At 41.8% G+C, this 22,134-nt stretch overlaps 1 protein-coding gene across 1 annotated transcript in view; it reads left to right on the top strand.

Moving 5' to 3' along the window:
• LOC103197011 (coiled-coil domain-containing protein 162-like) overlaps positions 1–22,134 on the top strand; it is a 128,365-nt gene that overhangs the window by 32,984 nt on the left and 73,247 nt on the right. The window contains exons 3-4 of the mRNA XM_042780941.1: positions 10,229–10,384; positions 16,922–17,151. Of these exons, the coding sequence (XP_042636875.1) occupies positions 10,229–10,384; positions 16,922–17,151 (386 nt within the window). The remainder of the gene's footprint in view (positions 1–10,228; positions 10,385–16,921; positions 17,152–22,134) is intronic.

Below are 22,134 nucleotides of genomic sequence, written 5' to 3'. Positions count from 1 at the left end.
GACTGTCCCTGATTGTCAAGGCAGCCATTCATCTAGGCTCCCATCTAGACCCCAAGGTCAGAATTTGTAAGGAATTTACATGGGACGAAGAAACAGGAGTCCTTTTTGGATTCCAGATAATTGGATTCTAGCTATATAGGGTTCAGTATGCCACTCCTTCCAGGGAACCACTGTACTTCCCCTCAGAATTGCCTTGCCAGATTTCTTTGCCCTGGCACTCACTTTGCAGGAATATGGGGCATTGTGTCATGCGTCTAGTTTCAGTATATTTATCAGAGGACCCACCAGTAGAGCCATGTGGTCCCTCTGGAGGAAGCCACCCAGGATGGCAGACCCCCATGAGTCCTTCACTCATTACCTCCCCTCCAGCCATTTATACAATGGTGTCTATTTTCTTTGCGTAGTTTGATTGTCTGTGTTTCGAAACACACAGCTAGTAAGTGGCAGACCAGAATCAAAACCAAGATGTCTGACTGAAAAGTCCTATAACAATGATGCTGGGCAGCGTTGTAGGTTGAAGAAGGGACTTAGAAAAGATGTCAGGGACAGGAGAAAAGAGAAGCAAAAGATAAATATCATCCCTCTAGGTCATTTTACTTAGGCAAACAAGGGAAAGACTTGCGTTTACTTGAAAACAAGAAGAAAAAAAAAAAAAACTCACTGCCATCAAGTTGATTCTGACTCATAGCAACCCCTTTTGGGTTCCTAAGGCAATAAATCTTTACAGAAGTAGATTGCCCTGTTTTTCTTTCACAGAGTACTGGTGGGTTTAAACTGCCAACCTTCTGGTTAGCAGTCAAATGCCTTAGGCACTGCACCACCAGAGCTCCTTGCAAACAAGGGAAAGACTAGATAATCAAAAAGACAGGACGTTTGAGGAAGTTCTTCTGCCTTTCCCAGAGCTCACCAAGACTAAGCAATGTGACTGCTTTCCCCAAGGAACTCTTGGTTTATGTGAATTAAAGACTACTCCGGGAGCTCTGGTAGCATAGTGCCTAAGGCACGTGACTGCTAACCAGAAAACTGGCGGTTCAAACCCACCAGCCACTCCTCAGAAGGAAGGTTGGGCAATCCTACTTCCGTAGTGATACTGCCTCGGAAACCCAAGGAGGGGTCGTTATGAGTCGGGGCCGACGCGACGGCACATAACAACAACAACAACAAAGACTACTCCAGAGCTCTGGTGGCATAGTGTCTAAGGTATTTGACTACTAACCAGAAGGCTGGTGGTTCAAACCCACCAGCCACTCCTCGAAAGGAAGGTTGGGCAATCTACTTCCATAAAGATTTATGACCTTGGAAACCCAAGGAGGGGTCCAACTATGAGTCGGATCTGACTCAATGGCAGTGGGTAAAGACTACTCCAGAGCTTGAACAGAAAGAACAGAACCTTTACTTTGAAGGAAAACATCATGCTTCCATAGATAGGGGGAAGGAGGGAGAAGGATGGCTCACGGACAATAGATAAAGGTCCTGTAAAGTTATCTAAGGGAGCCCTGGCAGCACAATGGTAAAGTGCTCTGCCACTAACCGAAAGGTTGGAGGTTTGAACCCACCAGTGGCTCTGCAGGACAAAATACCTGGTAATCTGCTCCCATGGACATTACAGCCCAGGAAACTTTATGGGGCAGTTTTACTCTGTCCTCTAGGACCACCATGAGTTGGTATAAATTTGAAGGCACACAATAACAACAGTCACCTATCCTGGATAGCATAAACAGTTCAGTGCTTAACTACTAACTGAAAAGTTGGTGGTTCAAACACACACAGAGGCACCTCAGATGACAGGCTTGGCAATCTACTTCCAAAGGTCACACACTTGGAATACTATGGAGCAGTTCTCCTCTGCACACATGGTACCACTATGAGTCAGAAATGACTCGATGGCAGCTACCACCGAGTAGTATATTACTACCACCAACAACAAAAGTCACATATCTGGCTCCTGCTTCTCTGTGACATAGATCAGCTCAAGCTGCTGGACTGGGGCATGTTTCCAGGCCCAAACCTTTCATTCTGCCCCTGTCTACCTGCCTCCACGGAGCTTGGAACAGGGCCAGATGGAAATGGGTCCTGTCGTCCACCAGGGCTGGAGTCACATTGCCAGGACCAGCCATCCACCTCTGGGTTGCCCACCAACCTTCAGGAGTTATTACTACCAATGTGAGAAATGCTTGAGGACTGAGCGCATCTTTAATGGCAGGTGAATTAGCCATTTGCATTAAAGGTAAACACTTGGATGGCACAACTGTTCTAATCAGTCTCATCTATTTATGGCAGGGGTCAAAAAATTACTGCCATTGGTCTCTGGCTGTTTTTGTATATGTGACCTGTGTACCACGTCCTATGTGGATGTTACATTTTTTTAATGGTTGGAAAAAAAAAAATCAATAGAAGAATAGCATTTTGTGACATAAATTATCTGAAATTCAAATGTCAGTGTCCATGAAGGACTTTTTATTGGAACACAGTCATGTTCATTCATTATGTACTGTCTCTGGCTGCTTTCTTCATCCTACAACCAGAAACTAGATGGTCCACAAAGCCAAAAATATCTATTATCTGCCCTTTAAGGAAAAGTTTGCCAACCCTTGATTTTAACAATGGAATTCATTTGCAATTTGAGGATGGGAGGGAAGGAAAAAAAAAAAAATCCCTCAAAGGGACTCTATAGAGCAGAGTAAAATATGTGGCACAAAATGTGCCTCTAAACTGAACATATTGTTGATATTCAGGCTGATGGTGGTGAAAAGGAGAAACTTGAAAAAATATCCTGAAGGTATAATAACTCCCTGCAGCAAGCCTGATTTAGTAGTATTAAAAAAAAAAAAAAAACAACCCACACTCACTGCCATTGAGGCAATTCCAACTCATAGCGACCCCCTTTGGGTTTCTGAGGTGGTAAATCTTTACGGAAGTTGATTGCCCAATCTTCCTTCCATGGAGTAGCTGGTGGGTTTGAACCGCCAATCTTCAGATTAGCAATTAAATGCCTTAGGCATCATGCCACTAGAGCTCCTTTACAGTAGTATCAAGGGGTCTCTAAAGAGAGCAATCTCAGCTTCTCAGTCTTTGAACTTCTGTTGTTTTTCTCTTCATTTAAAATTGATTTTTATCTTCACATTTGCCTAGGGTAAAGGTTTCTAAACACAGATGTGGAGGTATGCTTCAGGGTCATCCGGGGATCTCTGAGACATGCGCAGATAGCCTCATGTGAGTTGGGTCTACCTAGTGACCGTGGCCTGGGTCTCAAGAGGCTGAGAAGCCAAGCACCTCAACTTTTGGCTGGTTTCCTCAGGGCCACTTTGCAGGTTTTTAAAAATATCCGTGTGCTAGTCTAGAATATGGTTAATGCACTTGACTGCTAACTGAAAGTTTGCAGGTTCAAATCTACCCAGAGACAGCCCCTGACGATCTACTTCAGAAAAATCAGTCATTGAAAACTCTGCAGACCACAGTTTCTCCTCAGACACACATGGAATCCACATGAGGCAGAACTGACTCAGTCTAGAGTATATATCAACCTTCTCCTTGAAGGCTATGATTTGTGGGGATGAAGTTCTCAGTGCGTCAGGAAAAGAGGGATGATAATGAGGTGGCTAAGAAAGAAACTTGGGTTAATATCTCAAAATGTTACCTTGCCACAGTTCTTTGAAGAACGTTTTGTGCTTCAGAAACATAAATAATTGCTTTTAAAGAAATTTCCCCGTTTTTCTAGACGAACATTTTTGGCAGCTGGAAATGTTTCTGCCTATCAGTCTGTCACAGACGGCATGTACCATGGATTGCCACCAATGAGCAGCTCTCTTGTGAAAAGCATATTTGCTTCACAGCTCGGCCTGCCCCAGCCACTGGATCCACGAAGCCTCCAGGTGTGTTTATAGGTGTTTTTATACCTCTCAAAGGAGTGCAGTATGTAGGGGATTTGTCACTTTGTTTCCGTTTGGTTTAAATTTTGTATGGACTCTCGGTGCTTTAATGTACTTCAGTGTTCATTGGCTCGCCTCTAGCCTCTACTCATGTGCGGAAAAAAGCCTGGGCCCCATGGCCAGCTGTTATTCCCAGTCAGGGTCTTTGTCTCCAAACTACTCAACAGACTAATGGGATAACAGTATATCTACTCTCAGCTGATAGCAAAACCAACTTTTGATCTTTTTCATGTAATAAGTAACAATGATATGATTTGAATTATAACACGTATATGAAGTCAGCAGCTACTTGAATACCCTGGTTACAGTGTGTATTATCACATTTGGTCGTGCCGACTCTTGTTGTTTCTAGGCTGGAACAATATTACCCAACTAAAAAGTTTAAGGCTCAGGAAGACTAGAAATCATATCAGTAGAGAATCATGGCAGAGCTTGGTCACAAACTGCATTCATTACCTACAGCTGGGTAACAAATTACCCCAAAATTTGGTAGATTAAAACAATAAACATTCATAATCTCATGTTGTTTCTGAGGATTAGGAATCTGGGAGCAGTTTAGTTGGACAGTGAGGGGTGGATTATCCAAAAAGTAAGATAAGCATGGGCTTCTTTATGCTTAGGAACTCTGGTAGCATAATAGCTAAGGCATTTGAACTGCTAACCAGAAGGCTGGCGGTTCAAACCCACCAGGCACTCCTCGGAAGGAAGGTTGGGCAATCTACTTCCACAGTGATACTGCCTCGGGAACCCAAGGAGGGGTCACGATGAGTCGGATACAACTTGACAGCAATGGTTACTTATGCTTACTTGCTAATCTGTAGTGAATAGTTTCAAATGGGTTTCTTTGAAACTGTTCACTACAGATTAGTAAGTAAGCACAAGTAAGCCTGCGTTTACCTTGATTTCTAGGCACTCTGTCCCTTTCAGAGACGGTAAATATGAAAAGAGGCTTTGATTCTGTAGGAAGGTGCTGTGGGGTTGGGAGAGAGGATGCCAGCCATACCTAGAAGCAGAATCTTTGATGTTGTGAGAAAATGTGAAATTATTTTATATAGCAATTGAGATTAATAAGTAAGCACAAGTAAGTTCATGCTGACCTTGCTTATTGGGAAATCCAACACCGGGGGTGTTTCTGACTCAGGGTTCCTCACAGGCTACAATCTTTAATCTATGTCATTAGAAACTCTCCACCAGGGTTGTAGTCAAGGTTCAGCTGGAGGAGAGTCTGATTCCAAGCTCACTCACATGACTGTAGGTTTCAAAAGATCTACTTCCAAGTTCATTCACATGGGCTTCTCACCAAAGGGCTGCCTCACAACCTGCCAGACAATTTTCCCAAGAGTGAGCAGTCCAAGCAAAAGAAAGAAGGAACCCAAGATAGAAGCCACAGTCTTTATATTACCTAACTTCAGACGTATAATCCTATCACTTATGCCTTGTACTTTTCATTAGAAGCAAGTCACTAAGTCCAGCACACACTCAAGGGGCAGAGAATTAAGCTCTATCTCTTGATGGGAAGAGTTTCAAATAATTTGTGAACATGTCTTCAAAACCACCTCACAAGCCCAGGTCTTGACTCTAAAACCTTTGATTTGATGTTTTGATGTTATAAAGGTTAGCCAAAGTGAAACCAACATCAACCTCAAGGAGTCCCACACTTTCACCCGCTCTAGCTCCAAGACAGTGACTTCTGGCCCAAGCCTTCACCCTATTTGGACTCAGAAGACAGGGTTGAATCCTGACCACTGGGCCTACTCGTGTTGCCTTGAACATTGCCTGGTGTTAGGTGGATACAAGTGTCCTGAAGTGACTTGGAGCAACTCCAGCTCCAGGAGTCATCTGAAGGCAGCATCAGTTCTGGAAGTATAGAATGGGGTGAAATAGGCAGGCCCACCACATCCAGGGCTGCGCATGGTCCTACAAGTGGTTGGGGTGTCTTGGGCTCTGGACAATAATGTGGAGAAGACAGAGGTTTACATGTAATATATTGTAGCACTGATCTTATCTAGAACTGGATCAGAATGGTGATATAGGAAATTTTTAAGGCTTATAGTATTGAGATCATTTGAGTAAATTTACTTTTGTAGATTAAAATATGTCCCATTAGTGTCATTCTGTTCTGGACTTCTAAACACTGGTGCTGACTAGTTACACTGAATTTTTTTATTATTATTATTGTGATTTGGGTGAAGATTTACAGAGCACATTCATTCTCCACACAACAGTTCATACACAGTTTGTTTCACGACGTTAATTGCTATCCCCATAACGTAACCACTCTTTCTCACTTCCTTCTCATGGTTGCCTTTTCCCTGTGTCTTTCTCTCCTATGCATTCCTGCCCTCTGAGCCATCTCCCTGTGCAAATACTGCCCTTCTGATCTCCCATGGTTGATTGTCCTAAGGAGTGTACCTACCTGGTGTAAAAGTTCACCTTGTATGTCTGTCTATTTATTGTTTGGCTGGGGGTGAGTTCAATTCTAGGCCCAAGGGGTGACTTGGGGCTATAGTCTCAGAGGTTTCACCAGTCTCTATCAGACCAGTAAGCCTGGTCTTTTTTTTTTTTATGATTTTGAGTTTTGTTCCACATTTTCCTCCCACTCTATCCAGGATCTCCTAAACTGATCTTTTTCTGAGTGGTTGGCAGTGGTAGCAGGCGCCATCTAGTTCTTCTCACAGTCATGTAGGCTGAGGTTCGCATGGTCCACTAGTCCCTTGAACTAATTGTTTCCATATATCTTTGGTTTTCTTCATTCTTCTTTGCTCCTGGTGAAGAGAGACCAATTGTTACGTCTTAAGTAGCCACTTGCAAGCTTTTAAGACCCCAATCATTACTCATCAAAGTAGGATGTAGAATAATGTTTTTATATGGTATGTTATGCCAATTGAACTTGATAGTTACAATGAACTCTTAACTATGCTCTGTGTTAAGCCACCTTCTGGGGGACAAATTTGTTTTTAAACAAGACTATTACTCTTTCCTCTATGTCATCAGGAACTATCCATCAAAACTGTGTATCCAACAGGGTTTTAGGATACACTCATAGAAATTCTGTTCATATACAGATGTCTATTACTTTTGGACATGGTACAACATTATCATCTTTATTATCTGGTTCTTTTAGGCATTTGTGCTGTTCCCTTGGAGAGCATTTCTGGAAGATGGAGGACCATTTCCAGTTTTGAGTAACAGCCCTGATACATTAGAATATAATATGCAGGTAGAGTGGATCTTCTCATTAATCACTGAGAGAGCTGAATGTAGTCTGCAAAGGAGGTTGTTATTAGGTTCATAGGTCATGTGCTCCACACTCTAGCCAGTGGTGGATAATTTATGAGATAAGCAGAGTGTTTGATATGAAGTTATAAACCTGATGCTGAAAGGTGAGTCATGTTTTCTTACAACAGGTAAGAATCATGCTCTTAGCATATATCTGCCTCAGCTGAAGTCTGTCTCTGAACCTTAGAGAAACTTCCAGGCTGGCAGTTCAAAGTGCCATCCCTCCTGACTTACTGATGGAACAGTGGTGGGAAGAGAATGTTTTAAGTAGGGTTCATAAGGAGAATTATTTTTAAGTTTTTGTTTTTCCTCTGATTGTTTACATGATTTTTGTTGCCTTTTCATTTTAAAAAATAGAAAATATAAAAAAAAGTGTTAAGAACAAAATGAAAATTAACCATAAATTCACTTCAATATGGAGGTGGAAGTATATGGGAATGGGGCAGGACTGGTCGTGGATTGATGATTGTTGGGGCTGGACGATGGGAATATCACCCAAGAGCAGCAAACTATGTTGTTTGCTTTTGTATATGTTCAAAGTTCTCCATAAATAATTTTTTTTAAAAAAAGTGAAATAATAGTAATAATAATGTTTTTATAAAAAATCAGTCATTGTCCCACCACTAAGAAATGTTCAGTTAACATTTTGGTTTTACCACTATTTTCCCTATGCTTACATGTGTTTGTGTTTGTATCTTTAGAGGAATACTGACATCACACTATATTCAGTGGTGCATTCTTCTTTTCACTGGATTTGATATAGTTAGACTTTCTAAATACCATTGTGTAGTGACTTAACATCTCATTGCAGGAATTTATCAGAATTTATGTAACTGTAGCCCTGATGTTGGATATTTAGGTAGCTTCTGACTTCAACTACTATAAATAATGCTGTTGGTTTTTGTATACAATCTCATACCTCAGCATCTCTGATTGTTTCTTTAGGAAAATTTCTTAGAATTGTTGAGTTAAAAGGTATGAACGTTTTAAAATTATTGTTGTCTATTGATGAGTTGCCCTACTTGGAAATCTACACCAATTTATTACCCTATTAGCAGTATATGAAACTGACTGTAGTCAGCACTCTTCTCACTTCTGGGTTTAATTATTTAAAAAATTCTTGCCAATTTATTGGATAAAACTGTCACAGAGCACCTTAGCATGAAGTAAAGTAAAATTTACATTTCTGGAAAAAGAAGTTTGTTCAAAGACTTTTCTTCTCAAAAAGAGGAGGCTCTGAGCCGAGGTTGGATTACTCAATAAGCAAGGTAAGCATGAGCTTACTCGTGCTTAGTTATTAGTCTATAGTGAACAATTTCACATGAGTGTCACCATATTGGATCCAGTAGTTAAATTAGTTCTTTTATGTTTGCTTTTGGGGAGGTAACACATACTTTTAACTAAGTGTGTCACACAGTATTTTGTGTCCTTTGACTTACGTTGTTACTGCTGTGTAGCATCACGTCAATTTTTAAATCATGGCAACCTATGGGGGAGCTCTGGTGGCATAGTGCCTAAGGCACTTAACTGCTAACCAGAAGGCTGGTGGTTCAAACCCACCAGCCATTCCTCGGAAGGAAGGTTGGGCAATCTACCTCCCTAGTGATACTGCCTCGGAAACCCAAGGAGGGGTCGCTATGAGTCGGGTCCAACTCGACAGCAACGCGTTTGGTTTTTTTGGTTTCAGCAACCTATGTGACAGGGTAGAACTGCCCTAGGGGTTTTCTTGGCTGTAACCTTTACAGAAGCAAATCATCAAGTCTTTCTCCAGCAGAGCTCCTGGGTGGGTTTGAACCGCCAACTTTTAGGTTAACAGCTAAGCATCTACCCATTGTGTCACCAGGACTCCTTCTAATTTTGCCCCCTCTTTCCCAGCCTGGATTCTGGGAAGACCACAGAAGCCTAAGCTAGGCAACAGATTCTAGGATTAGAGAACTTGGAGGTTTTTATTCAGCGAACACAGAGGCTTACAAGAAATGCCAGGGTTAACAACTTGAGTAGACTTGTGGCCCGACATTCTGGAGGACCCTCTAGACAATGAGAGAACATTTCTGAGGGGACTTTAAAAAAAAAAATTTTTTTTGAATCCAGCACATTTATAACAGCAGTATAATCACTCACAAAAACCATAATCCTTATCAGTTTCTAATAAATTTTTCCTCCTTTAAAAAAAACCATGAAAACATCAAAGATGTAATTTAAATTATCAGATTGCTTCACCATTGGCTTATTATCTGGACTGTTGAGGTTCAACTCTTCTTAGCAAGATGTGGTCAAGAAAATATAGATGTCCCGTGCAGGTGTAAAATATAGTAATGCCATATTTTATGAAGCTGAGGGTCCAGATTTAGCAGCAGAACCTCTGCTCCTACCTCTGCTACATGTGGGGGGTGCCTATGACCTTGAGAGCTTCTGAGTTTATGTATTTTGAGGAACAGATGTCAGGTACTATAAACAAACACAGTTTTGCTTCTGACAGCCTCTGCCTCCTCAGTAGTCAGGCAGCAAGTATGCAGTCTTTATTGCCTTTCTAAAGCAATGAGTGTGCATCTGTCATCTCCCAGGAATGTCACTCAGCCTATGACCTTCAGCTCTGTCACTGCTGGGTCCACTATGTGCAGCCACCATTCTAAGGGCAGGGAAACTTGGTACTTCCACACGGCGCCAAAAGTGTAATGTATTAGGGAGGACTTTAGGCTAGAAAGGAGCTCTGGTGATGCAATGGTTAAAGCATTTGGCTGCTAAAGAAAATGTTGGCAGTTGAAACTCACCAGCTGCTCCCTGAAAGAAAGATGGGCCGTCTGCTTCCATAAAGATTGACAGGCTTGGGAACCCTGTGGGTTCTCTCTGTCCAGTAGGGCCACTATGAGTTAGAATCAACTCGATGGCAGTGGTTTTGTTTTTTTGCTTCATTTTAATAGTTTACAAGTTCAGAGCTTGTAAGCATAGCTACTCCTAGTTTTCACCCCCAAAACCAAAGAGTCTTCAAAATGGCCATTTAATTAATTTTTTTTCCAAAGCTGTGTCTGTGTGAGCTGAATGACCATGACCGCAAGGTGGCTCATGGAGAGCTGGTGGGCATGCAACTGCTAATGGATGATGTAATTCTGAACAGCTATCATGTGATCATGGAAGGCGCCCCAGGACAGCAAGCCACACTGGACAGAAATACACAGGTATTCATAATAAATAATCTACATAATTGGCCAGTGCTGTGTTACAATGAGGGAGTTTTCTATTTGAGGAATGAGTTAGAGAACCACATCTGTCTACAGTGTCTCCTGGCGGGTCCTAGGCCTGTGCTCACGCAACACTTGAGCAGCAATGAAACAGGAATGCCCTGTGAAAGGCACTCCAAAATATTTCTTTTACTGTAAGTCCCAAGTCAGTGGTACATCCATTTCTTTTAATTTTTGAAAACAGAACTAAGTTTATGGGAGGTCCATTGAAACCAAATGAAAGAAACACTCCAACTGGATGCTTTTCCTTGTGAGTCACACATGGAGGACCAGAATGACAAGGGACAGAGGGGTGAGATGGAGGTTCCTAGTGAACATCACAGACCCAGGCTGTCATCCACATCACTCAAATAGGCTGTGGACTTCTAGACAAACACTCCCTTCTTTGGACTTGTCCTTCTGAAGTTCTGAGGTACCAAGAGCCACTAGCACACCTAATATCATAAATTTCACTTTAAATAGTTCTGTGTGTATCTAGGAACCAGACATATGTTTGAACCCAGGGAAAACTAGCTGGTATCACCATTTAAAGAACATCTTTTTCAGAGCCAAACTTTAAAAAAAAAAAAAAATTATTGTGATTTGGGTGAAAGTTTACAGAGCAAATTTACTTTTCATACAGCAGCTCATATACACTTTGTCTCATGACAATGATGCAATTTTCCACAATGCAACAGCTTCCCTCCCATTCAGTTGTCTTCATTCTTCTTTGCTCTAGACAAGGTGAGACCCATTGATCTCAGTCACCACTCATCAAAGTAGGATGTGGAACAATGTTTTTGTGAAGTATGTTATATCAATTGAGCTTGATGTCCCCTGCAACCATGGTTCAGAGCCAAACTTTTTGAAAGATGCCTACAGCAGCCACTTCCATTCCCTTACCTTCTATCCATGCATCAAAACGTTGCAATCTATCTTCTTCCCCATCACACCACTGAAACCATTCTCAATAAGAGTACCCTGGTCCTTGTCACTAAATTCACTGTATACTTTTTAGTTCCTTTCTGACATGAGCCCTGGGCAGCATGTGACACAGAATGTTCTTCTTGGAACCCTCTGTGCCCTTGGCTTCCACAGCGTGACTCTCTCCTAGTTTTCCTCCAGCATCGCTGGCCACTCCTTCTCAGACTTGTAGACTCCGTGATTTCTACTGATCCCTGAAATGCTGGTGTTTCTCCAGTTCTGCGCTACCAGCACCAGCACCATCACCACTGGGCGCCCTGGTGGCACAGTGGTAAGTGCGATAGATTTAGTGATCTGCTCTTGTAAATATTTCAGCCTAGTAAACTCAATAAGGCAGTGATACCCTGTCATTGTAGGGTTGCTGTGAGTTGGAACTGATTTGACAGCACCCATCACTATTACTACCAGGTCCACATTTTGACTTCCATGGGCCCTAGGCACTTTTGTTTTTATTGGCCACTTCCTTGTAAAAAAAAAAAAAAAAAAAGAATTATATTTTACTCCTATGCTAGTACAAAGACAAATGCATTGAACCATTTTATTCAACCTAAAAGTTCCTTCCCCCCACCCCCACTTGATTTTAAAGTAAAACTTTTTATGGGTTTTAGGTGATGTCCCTCCTATGCCTAGTTAATGAAACCACCCTGACTACTACTGCTACTTACTATTACAGCTACTAGCTATGAGCTAAAGTGTGTTCAGGGTGCTTTATATGTATTGTTTAATCCTCACGATAATTTCATGAGCTGGGTACTTTTATTATTCTCATTGTGCAGATAAAAATATGAAGGCTCAGAAATATTAAGTGACATGTCCAAAAAGTCACATGGCTAGTGAGGGGAAATACCCAGATTCCAACCCAGCAGTGTGGCCCTGGAGTCATCATACACTAAACAACTATGCTGCTCCATGCCCTACTCGCTCCCTAGGCAAAACTCCCACTTTCATAGTTTTGATGACATTTACACCCGATAACTCCAAAATCTACATCTCCTACATACATTCAACTGCTTACTGGACATTTCCACTTGAATATTTTACTTCAGGACAGTGAATCTCAAACTGAGATTATTTTCTGCCAAAGGGGCAGGGAGGTGGCATCTTCTGCCCTCCTCTAACTCCACAAGAGGGGGACAGAATCACCATCAGCAACCCAATGCCTGCTGCTCTGAGGCTAGACATGCCACCAACCTCCAGCCCTTTCACCAACCCTGACACCAACCCTTCCTCCCATGGTACCCACCACCTCTCCACTGGGTTCGACAAATCACTCGCAGATTATGGGGTTTATTAGAGAAGGAACAGGCTACAATTCAAGTTCAGGAACATGCTCAGTCTCTCAAAGTCAGCCATCCCTCTCAGCCGACAGTCTCTCTCAGTCTGTCTCCATAGCATGTCTCTCTCTCTCAGCAGCATGTGTCTCTTGTGTCTCTCTCAGCAGCATGTCTCTCTCATGTCTCTCAGCAGCATGTTTCTCTCAGCAGCATGTCTTTCTCAGCCAACACTCAGAGAGCCTCCTTCTGCCTCTAAGCCAAATAAAAAAACAAACTCATTGCTATCAAGTTGGAGCTGACTCATAGCCACCCCTCCTTGCGTTTCCAAGGTGGTATCACTACAGAAGTAGGTTGCCAAATCTTCCTTCTGAAGAGTGGCTGATGGGTTTGAACCCCCAGGGTCCTGGTTAGTAGTCAAATGCCTTAGGTACTACACTACCAGAGCTCCCAGGAGGGCTCCTTTTGAGCCTGGCAGAGTGGCTAAAACCATCAACTCCAACATTAGCATTCTACACACCTGAGAGAGAGTGAGCTTCCCAGAAAATTACTTCCTGCCACTCCAAAAGAAATACACTAGGTGAATAACTTTAACAATCAGATACTCAGTTGCTCAGGGCAAAGTGGGAGTTACCAAGACTATGGCTAGAAAAGTCATATGATGTAATTTACTACACTGTATTTTCTTTCCTCAAAACTTGCCCCTTCTGAATTTCCTAACAGTGAAAGTTACCATCACCTGCCCACTTGCCCAAACCAATCTGGGCACCATCCTTGACTTTTTTTGCTCTATCATCTCCTACAACCAGATACCAAGATGTGTTATCCTATTATTTTAGTATCTCTTGAGTTGTCTACTTTTCTCTATCCTTCTCCTAACACCACCACCATTCCAAATCAGCATCATCTGCTATTGCTGAACTATGAACATAACTTTCAACTGAATATCCTACATTCACTCTTTCCTCCTTCCAATCCATTCACCAGGGTAATATATTTAAAATGTAAAGCTGGTTATGTCATTTCCCTACTTACAAACACTTAATGGCTTCCAAATGCCTTAACCAGACCTTCATGAGTTGGCTCCTGCCAATATTTCTACTCTCAACATCTCTCATTTTCTCAGACGCACCATGATTGCGCTCTCTCTCCTCTGTCCTCTCACTGAAGCTGGTCCCTCTGCTTGAAAACTTCCCTTTCCTCCCTCTCTCTGCTTAATCATCTGATTAACTTCTACTAATCATCAGGTTTCTACTTCCAAGACATTCTCTTTAGGAAGCTTCTCCTAATCTTTCACCTTCAAGTAGATGTTCCTTTGGTGCCAATTAGGATGCTTCTGCTGCAAGTAGCAGGGTGCCCCACTCAAATTAGAGAAGTTTATGAATCTTTCATAACAAAAAGTCTAGAAAGAGACAGTTCAGGTTGATGCAGCCACTCAACAATGTCTTTCTTCAAGGACTCAATTCTGCCATCCTAGATGTGTCAGCAAATCATCTCTCTCATCCTTGAAAGATGAAATGGGAACAAAAAAGCTTTTTGCTTGAGGGTCTCTATCTTTTTATTAAGGAGGGATTTTTTTTTTTTTTTTTCCAGAAGCTTCTCAATAGATTTCCTCTGTGTTTTAGTGGCTGAAATTGAATCATATGTCCACTCCAGAACAATGGAAACAGGAGTGGGCTTAGACAAGCCATATAAATTTCATAAAAGAATCAGATGCTTTACTTGGAACATCTGTCAAGCTGTGTGTAGACCAAGAAGTGCCAAGTTCAAGAAGCATGCCAAGTTCTTGATCCCTCTGTTTACCATTTTTTGACCCCATTTCTGATGAATTACCACTCTTCCCTGACACCCCACCTTATGCTTTCTTTATTCTGTCTCCTGTTTCTTCTCCCATCCTTTAAAGCATTATGTAGAGAAGACTTATGAGCTCTGGTAGCGTAGTGCCTAAGGCATTTGGCTGCTAACCAGAAGGCTGGAAGTTCAACCCACCAGCCACTACTTGGAAGGAAGGTTGGGCAATCTACTTCCGTAGTGATACTGCCTCGGAAACCCAAGGAGGGGTCACTATGAGTAAAGTCCAACTCAACAGCACATAACAACAACAGAGAAGACTTCTCTTAACAAGAACATATTAATAATGTTCACTTTGAAGATATTATTTTATAATTATTTTTATGATATGTTTTTTATTTAAGAGAATCTAGGATGTTCACAAGGAGCCCTGGTGGTTCAATCATTAAGCACTTGGCTGCTCACCCAAAGGTGGGTAGTTAGAACCCACCCAGTGGCTCCATGGGAGAAAAGACTTGGCATTCTGCTCCCATAAGGAATATAGCCTAGAAAATCCTGTGGGACAGTTGTATTCATCACATGGGGTCACTATGAGTTGAAATGGACTCAATGACACCTAACAACAAGCTATTCACAGATAACAGGAAGTATTAGAATTTATACTGCCCAGTGAGTCAGGACCACCAGTTCTGTGATCTCTCTGGGCCTCAGTGCCCAAAATGCCAAAGTGAAGGTGATGGATTCATTCAGGACCTTAAAACTGAGGTCCAAGAAACTAGGATTCCTCAGAAGCCCCTGGCAGCCTCTCGAGGAAGAGGGACAACTACGTGTCCTCGAGGCTACTCCCTTCATGTCACTAGAGTTCTGCCTTGATCTATTTGACACTTTTGCCACTACATAAGATTTCATTTGATGGAAGGATTCCCAGGCTAACAGAAATCCATGGGCAAGCTGATTATTGAGGAAGCAGACCTCAAGGTCACGAGGTTGCCATCTGTCTGAGGGAGCTAGCTCTTCCCTGGGTCTTGCTTGCCAACTCTCCCTCAGCTTTTCTTCTGGAAGACATCCCTGCCTTGAGACATGTTAATAGACTGATCTAGGATCCAATTACACTAGTTTGTCCTTTGTCCTAAAGAGCCCTGGTGACACAGTGGTTAAACACTTGGCTGTTGAACTGAAAAGTTGGCTGTTGGAACTCATCAGGCACTCCGCAGGAGAAAGACACGGCAGTCTGCTTCCACAAAGATTACAGCCTCAGAAACCCTATGGGGCTGTTCTTCTGTGTCTTAGAAGGTCACTATGAGTTGGAATCAACAGTGGGTTTGGGGCATTTGTCCTGTTTCTAGCCAGGAAACTACCTGCCTAAGGTACCCTCATCTGAATAGAGTGTTCTCTGAGGCCCTTGTCAATGTAACATTTTGGGATTTGTCATTCTCTTCTGCCGAGAAAAGCTCTGTTTTGCTGTGACTGAGACACAGTAGCCAGGCTGAGGGCCTGGATGCAGGTCCCAGTTAAGCCGTCTCTCTCTGGGTGCCCCTGGCCCTCACACCACTGGCTGCAGAAGAGCAGGGGCCAGAATACCTTCTGCATCCTCCAGGATGCATAGCAGCCCCTCAGCAAACACTTATGTAATGAAACCATCAATGAATGAATGAGCAAGTTACAATCTTAAAATAAAATTATCTATTGAACGATAAAATCAAATTAAGAGAAACAGGCTCTGCCTAACTTTTTTTTGTTTTAATTTTTTTTTATTGTTGTGAATGTACACAGCAGAACATACTCTTATTCAACAACTCAGTGATATTGATTGCATTTTTCAAGGTGTACGATCATTCTCACTCTCCTTTTCTGAGTTGTTACTCCCCATTAACATAGACTCTTTGCCCCCAAGTGTCTTATCTAATCTTTCTAGTTGCTTTTGTCAATTTTATCCCATATTGATAGTTCCGAAAAAGCACAATGCTCAAACTCTGCCTAACTTTTAATGGATGAGGAAAGGAACAGAAGATAGGATAAACTTAAGCTTCATATCCTTACTCATAAAATGGGTAAAACCCTCAATGTAAGGTTGTAGTATAGTCTACAATGATGATAGCATGGGAAGGAGAAGGAGCTTAAATCTTAAGTGTTTTTGAAAAGCACTTTCCAGAATGCAAAGGCTAAACATGAAAAGCTCCATTTACAAAGACAGATAAAATGTTAGTATCCAAATATAAGAGTTTTCAAAATGGGTAGTTCAAGACACAAGCAGAAGCTTAGATTAAGACATTTCCATCCTTTCTGTACACCGCTGTTCAGGAGGAATGCTTAATCTCTCTGGGCACTCTATGTGCTACAGGCCTTGAAACATTCTCCAGAGAATGCTTTACTTTGCATGAGGTGCATGCAAAAGGTTGTCTAGTACTGGACTAAGATTAATAAAGAAGAATTTCTCTCATGCTTTCAGCCAGAGTCGCCCAAAATGCTAGAATTCAGAAGTCAGTTCCTAAGCAGCCCAAAGATCTCTGAGCTGCGGGAGAGCTCGTGCAATGCAATAATATCCCTCGCTTTGCTGAGATCCTTTCTGATACTGTGGAAGCAGCTGGAAGTGCTGAAAGAGCACTGGGGCCGCCTCAAGCTGCGAGGCCAGGACATCAATACAGTTTCTCTCCACAAACAATTCTCCGAGCTCTACGGGTGAGTGTTGCTGAGGCAGAAATTCATGTCAATTAGTGGAACCTGAAGTTAGCAAATTCCTGCCCCTTGCACTGAGGGCAAAATTTGGCCCATAAGTCCTAGCCCACTGAGTCCAGAGGAAGATGACAATATCTGCAATGATTTATAGGAAGAGCTAGGTTATATTAACTTCAGAGACAGGCTGGATTCCACTAAGCTGCACGTGTATACAAACAGTTCCTGTGTTAGGAACAACATCCATTCCTAAGCCTATCTTTAAGTTGAATTTATAGATAAGCTGAAGGAGCTCTGGTAGCACAATGCCTAAGTTATTTGACTGCTAACCAGGAGGCTGGCAGTTCAAACCCACCAGCTGCTCTGCAGAAGGAAGATGGGGCAATCTACTTCCATAAAGATTTACTGCCTTGGAAACTCAATGAGGGTTGCTATGAGTTGGAATCCACTTGATGGCAGTTGGAACAGGCAATGGTTATAAAAGTAAATAAGAGGAACATTTAAGCCAAATACAAAGTGACACATTCAACGCAGTGTTATTGGCAAAGTGATCTGACTTATAAAGGCTCCTTTTTAAGTTGCTCGCCATCCTAGACCATACAAACCACTGAAGCTTCACAATGTTTTCATGAGCAAGACAAAGTAGTGCATGAGTTGGTTATTATGAACTATTGTATTTACCTCAAATTTTTAATACAATAGGCTTTATGGCAGTCCATTTTTAAGTAAGAGTTGTCTGTAAGTTGGATGTTCTTATCCCAGGGACTACTGCATCTTTTGCCTAGAGTCTGACACTGGGAACTTGTGCTTGTCGAGTGTCCCCACAGTGCTGACTCTAAGAATGACAGCCCATAGGATCCCAGGGAGCACTAGATGGGAAGCTGGTGCTGCCGTGAGCTCCTCCCCACTCCCTGCCCTATTAGACCCCCGTGCTGAGTCCCTGAGAAGCTTCATGTGTTTCAGTCAGAGGTATAAATATGGCCCAGCATGGCACTTCAGGTCTGCAAGACGGGGGGTGATTTGAGCAGCTTCAGGCCCTCAGTCTGCCAGAAATTCAAGCCTGATTCAGAAGAGGGCATGGAACAAGGGATATCATTGCTGATATCAGGTGGATCTTGGCTAAAAGCAAAGAATACCACAAAGATGTCCCCTTGTGTTTTATTGATTATGCAAAGGCATTCGACTGTGTGGATCATACCAAATTATGGATAACATTGCAAAGAATGGAATTCCGGAACACTTAATTGTGCTTATGTAGAACCTGTACAGAGACCAAGAGGCAGTCGTTTGAACAGAGGAAGGGGAAACTGCATGGTTTAACCTTTTCTACTGCTCCACTTGGGAGCTCTGGTGGCATAGTGCCTAAGGCATTTGACTCCTAACTGGAAGACTGGCAGTTCAAACCCACCAGCCACTCCTTGGAAGGAAGTTTGCACAGTCTATTTCCTTAGACATACCGCCTTGCAAACCCAAGGAGGGGTCACTATGAGTCAGATCTGACTCAATGGCAGTGAGTTCAGTTTTTTTTGTTTTTTTTTTTTGGTTTTGAAAGAGGAAGTGTAGCTTGGAGGTGTGAATATGTAAAACTTTTTTGTTTTGTTTTGTTTTTGTATAGCAAGGTAACCCTTATAAGTATGAGTACAGTTTCCTGTGTGTTATTTGGAAGTTTTAGGTTTGGTGATGATGCAATTTTCAAGCAAATAACTTCTCAGATGCAATAGCAACACGGTGTCTTTATGTAAGTCACATGCACCTTCTACATTTGTTTACCAGCTGCTACCCCCCCCCAGGTGTTTTCATAAGTGCTATACTAATTTTTGTTTACAACACTATGTAACAAGTAGGTAGATGTGGCCAGCTTTCCTTCAGGCTCACCCTTTTTAGGCAGCTTAATGTGGACTGGGAATCAAAAGAATAGGAAGAGCTACCTGTCTTGTGAAGAACAAGCCAGGTATAAGTGGGGCGCCAAATGACATAGAGCTCTCACACACTGGAAAGCATTTACTTCAAAGGAAGTAGAGGCACTGCAGAGAATGCAGTGCTAAGATGGAGACTCGAACAACGATTATGTGCAGCCATTGCAGGGTGCCTTTTTCTGTTACTCCACATTTCCAAAAATTTCACAAAATGAAATTAATGCGTTAAAATATTTTTCTCATGCCTCACCCTCCCTATCCTACCTCCAGAGTCCAGGGGAGCATCTGTCTCCCGCGTTGTGCTTGTTGAACTCCATCATACCTAACAAAATTGTAACATGATTCAATTATTCAACATGCATTCCATTACTAAAAAGTCTTAAATCAACCAAATTTCACAAACATAATATAATTTGGTAGCGTAGGGCCTAAGGCACTTGACTGCTAACCAGAAGGCTGGCAGTTCAAACCCACCAGCCACTCCTAGTAAGGAAGATGGGGCAATCTACTTCCATAGTGATACTGCCTCGGAAACCCAAGGAGGGGTCGCTATGAGTCGACGGCACATAACAACAACAACAACAATATAATTTGGTTATGAAAGGCTTAAAATCAGGACAGGTGAGTGACAGAGTTATATCCTTTCACCATACTTATTCAATTGCAAATAATCAGAGAGGTTGGATTATATGAAGAAGAACACAGTATCAAGAATGGATAAGATTCATTAACAACCTGTGATATGCAGGTGACACAATTTTGCTTGCTGAAAGCAAAGAAGACTTGAAGCATTACTGACAAAGATAAAAAATGACAGCCTTGAGTATGCATTACACCTCCACATGAAGAAATAAAAATCCTTACAACTGGACCAATAAGCAATATCATGATAAATGGAGAAAATATCGAAGCTGTCAAGGATTTCATTTTACTTGCATCCACAGTCAACACCCTTGGAAGCAGCAGTCAATAAATCAAGATGTATAGCATTGGGCAAATCTGCTGCAAAACACTTCGTTAAAGTTTTAAAAACTGAAGATGTCACCTTGAGGACTAAGGTGCACCTGACTCAGGCTATAGTATTTTCAATCCCTCATATGCATGTGAAAGTTGGACAGTGAATAAGGAAGACCAAAGAAAAGTGATGCCTTTGAATTATAGTGTTGACAAAGAATATTGAATATGCCATGGACTGCCAGAAGAATGAAAAAATGTGTTTTAGAAGAAATACAGCCAGAATGCTCCCTAGAAGTGAGAATGTCAAGACTTCATCTCATATAATTTAGACATGTTACCAGGAGGGACCAATCCCCGGGCAAGGACATCATCCTTGGTAAAACAGAGGGTCAGAGAAAAAGACCCTCAACAAGATGGATTGACACAGTACAACAATTTTGAGTATGGCACAGGACCAGGCAGTATTGTTTTCTGTTGTACATAGAGTCACTATGAGTCAGACCAACTCAACAGCACCTAATATCAACAAGAACAGACCCTGGCTGGGATAACTTAGCTGGCAGGAAAGACACATTACTTATGCCATGTGTCCAGTACCCAACATGCATTTACTAAACACAAACACAAAGATTCCCTTTAGCACAGTCAGAACTTTGTGAAATTTGTTTACTTTATGAAATTGTTACAGTCAACTGTCCTGATAGTTAGTGAATAAGAAGTCAATATTTTGAAGAATGAGGGCTGAAAGTTCTATGTACTCAATTGAAAAAGCCTCTGCATTTAATATTGACTAAGGTAATAGAATTGCACTGAAGGAATTGGTGGAAAACTAGGCTCCAGGAATTGACAAAATACCCATTGAGATGTTTCAAACAGATGCAATGCTAGAAACACTCATTTATGCCAAAAAATATGGAAGATAGGTACTGAGCCAAGCAGCTGGAAGAGTTCCATCTTATGCCTATTCCAAAGAAAGATGATCCAACAGAATGTGGAAATTATTAAACAATATCATTAATATCACATGCAAGTAAAATTTTACTGAAAATAATTCAAAAATGGTTGCAGTAGTACATTGACAGGGAACTGCCAGAAATTCAAGCCAGATTCTGAAGAGGACATGGAATGAGGAATATCATTGCTGATGTCAGATGGATCTTACCTGAAAGCAAAGAATACCAGAAAGATGTTTACCTGTGCTTTATTGACTATGCAAAAGCATTTAACTGTCTGGATCATAACAAATTATGGATAACATTATGAAGAAAGGGAATTCCAGAACAATTAATTGTGTCATGAGGAACCTGTACTTAGACCAAGAGGCAATTGTTCAAACAGAACAAGGGGATCCTGCATGGTTCAAAATCACGAAAAGTGTGCATTAAGGTTGTATCCTTTCACCACTCTTATTCAATTTGTGTGCTGTAGAAGCTGAACTATATGAAGAAGAAAGTGGCACCAGGATTGGAGAAAGACTCATTATCAACCTGCAATATGCAGATGACACAACCTTTTTTGCAGAAAGTGACTAAGACTTGAAGCACTCATTAAGATCAAAGACTATATATAGCCTTCAGTATGGATTACACCTCAACATAAATAAAACTAAAATCCTTACAACTGGACCAATAAGCAACATCATGATAAATGGAGAAACGATGAAATTGTCAAGGGTTTCATTTTACTTGGATCCACAATTAACTGAAGCAGCAGTCAAGAAAGCAGGTGATATATTGCATTGGGCAAATCTGCTGCAAAAGACCCTCCCTTTTTTTTTTTTTTTTTTAACTTTTCATGGTAATTTGGGTGCCATTTTATAAAGCAGATTCATTTTACACTTAACAGTTCATATACATTTTGTTTTGTGAAAACTCTCCTCCTACCTCCTCTCCTCTCTACCGCGTCTCCGGGAGCAAGGTAAGCACCATCTGGTGCTTCTGGTGGGCTTGTGCTTACTCACTGATCTGCACTGAACACTTTCCCTTGTTACCCTCCTGAGAGAGACCAGGTCTCCGGGAGCAAGGTAAGCACAGGCGGGCTTGTGCTTAGTCCCCGGGAGCGAGGTAAGCACGGGCGGGCTTGTGCTTACTCACTGATCTGCACTGAACACTTTCCC

This window comes from Orycteropus afer, unplaced genomic scaffold (genome assembly GCF_000298275.1).
Source record: "Orycteropus afer afer isolate SDZICR_OR568_19922 unplaced genomic scaffold, OryAfe1.0 scaffold00072, whole genome shotgun sequence".
Lineage (NCBI taxonomy): Eukaryota > Metazoa > Chordata > Mammalia > Tubulidentata > Orycteropodidae > Orycteropus > Orycteropus afer.
The sequence above is the reverse complement of the archived record's forward strand: the minus strand, read 5'-3'. Positions and strand labels throughout refer to the sequence as shown.